At 36.1% G+C, this 1,567-nt stretch overlaps 1 protein-coding gene across 1 annotated transcript; it reads right to left on the bottom strand.

Moving 5' to 3' along the window:
- Positions 1-448: 448 nt before the first annotated feature.
- Positions 449-1,240, bottom strand: LOC107633383 (uncharacterized). The gene has a single exon (XM_016337019.1). It carries the CDS (start codon positions 1,238-1,240, stop codon positions 449-451), a length of 792 nt encoding a protein of 263 aa, XP_016192505.1.
- Positions 1,241-1,567: the final 327 nt, after the last annotated feature.

Here is a 1,567-nt window from a genome sequence, read left to right as displayed (position 1 = left end):
CTTTTTTCATCCTTTCCTTCTCAAAGATTGCTGCCACTTCAGCATCAAACACAACATTACACTACAAACACAGAGATACGTCCCAGTCTTTTATCTTCTGCTGAACCAAAAAGTCCAGCAAGCCATCTCCCGTTCTGGGGTATACAAACCTTACCTGTGACTCAAAATCATCAAGAGCCACATCGAAATCATAAGCCATTTCGACCATATTCACCCCCAAGTAGGGTTCAACACAACTGGCATCAACCTCGAAAAGATCTACATCAACCTTCATCTCCTTTTTACCATCATCAAATTTCAAACGTCCTTCCATGATTGCCTCTTGAATCAAATCCCTGAAACGTACACAACTGTTAGTCTAATGACTAGTTGCTTGATGAAATTTACAATAAGGCTTTCCTTTCAAATCTTTTATGGAAAGTAAATTTCTACCCTCAGGCAAAACTAATTATTTATCCTTAAGCAATACGTCGAAAATCTGATTAGATTTTGAGATATCAAAACTATACTTCTTTCCACTTTTAAGTTTTGAATCATTCGACTTTTCATTACTAGGAAGTTTTTTCAGTAAAGAGCAAATATATGGAGGACCTTTCTTAAGTTCAGCCAAATCGACTTCTGTTTCGAAGTCGAATTCCTCTTCTGAGGATTCCATAGTTACATATGCCACCTTTTCTTTACGAGTAAATGGTTTACTCTTCGACCTCTGTTCACTCCTATATTTTTCTTTTTCTTTTTTCATAAGTTCAGTCTGTCGAACTTTTTCAGCCAGATAGGCTAAATCGGGAATATGCACATTAAGTAGTTTTCTACGCATATAGAATCCCAACCCCATAGTTGCTATTTTCACTATCTCATTCTCAGGTAATGACACATAGCATCTACTTCTAGCGTTTTTGAAACGTATTGAATAATCATCAATGGTTTTACTATCTTCACGTTTCAAAGCCACCAAATCAGTAACTGCTACATTCATTTCACCTCGATAAAATTGAGCGTGAAAAGCAGTTTCTAACTGATTCGATGTTGTGATCAAATTTGGTCTAAGATTCGAGAACCAAGTAAATGCATTCTTCGTTAATGACGAAGGGAAAATTTTTATTTTTAAATTTTCATCATTAGCTAAATTCCCGATCTCGACCAAATATCGAGCAACATGTTCAGTAGTTGATTCTCCAACTTCTCCAGCAAATTTTGTGGTTATTTCCGGATTCTTTACCCCTCTTGGTACTTCTTCCATTTGAACTACTTGGGGAAAAGTAGACACAAAATGAGGTTGATTCATAAAATCAACATTTAGCCCTACCCAATAATTCATCAGCCATGTGAATGATTTTCCCACTTTGCAATCGCATACACTAAAAATTACTGGAAAAATATTTATTTGACACACTTCGATTTAAAACTGTCCCACCAGGTGTGCCAATTTGTTTTGTCAATTTTTAGCAAATCGATGGTGGTTTGATATCTAGTGGTCTGGGAGCGAAACCTACTCCTCTGTGCGAGTACTAGTTTTCTAGAAGTGCATCAAAAGCATCTTTGATTAGACCAAATTTGAAAATAAAAA

This window comes from Arachis ipaensis, chromosome B3 (assembly GCF_059453495.1).
Source record: "Arachis ipaensis isolate K30076 ecotype BB chromosome B3, ASM5945349v1, whole genome shotgun sequence".
NCBI classification, from domain to species: Eukaryota; Viridiplantae; Streptophyta; class Magnoliopsida; order Fabales; family Fabaceae; genus Arachis; species Arachis ipaensis.
This window is presented reverse-complemented; position numbering and strand designations above follow the sequence as displayed.

Excerpts from the sequence above, each read along its gene's own strand:
- LOC107633383 (XM_016337019.1), bottom strand. The coding sequence starts at position 1,240 with ATGGAAGAAGTACCAAGAGGGGTAAAGAATCCGGAAATAACCACAAAA.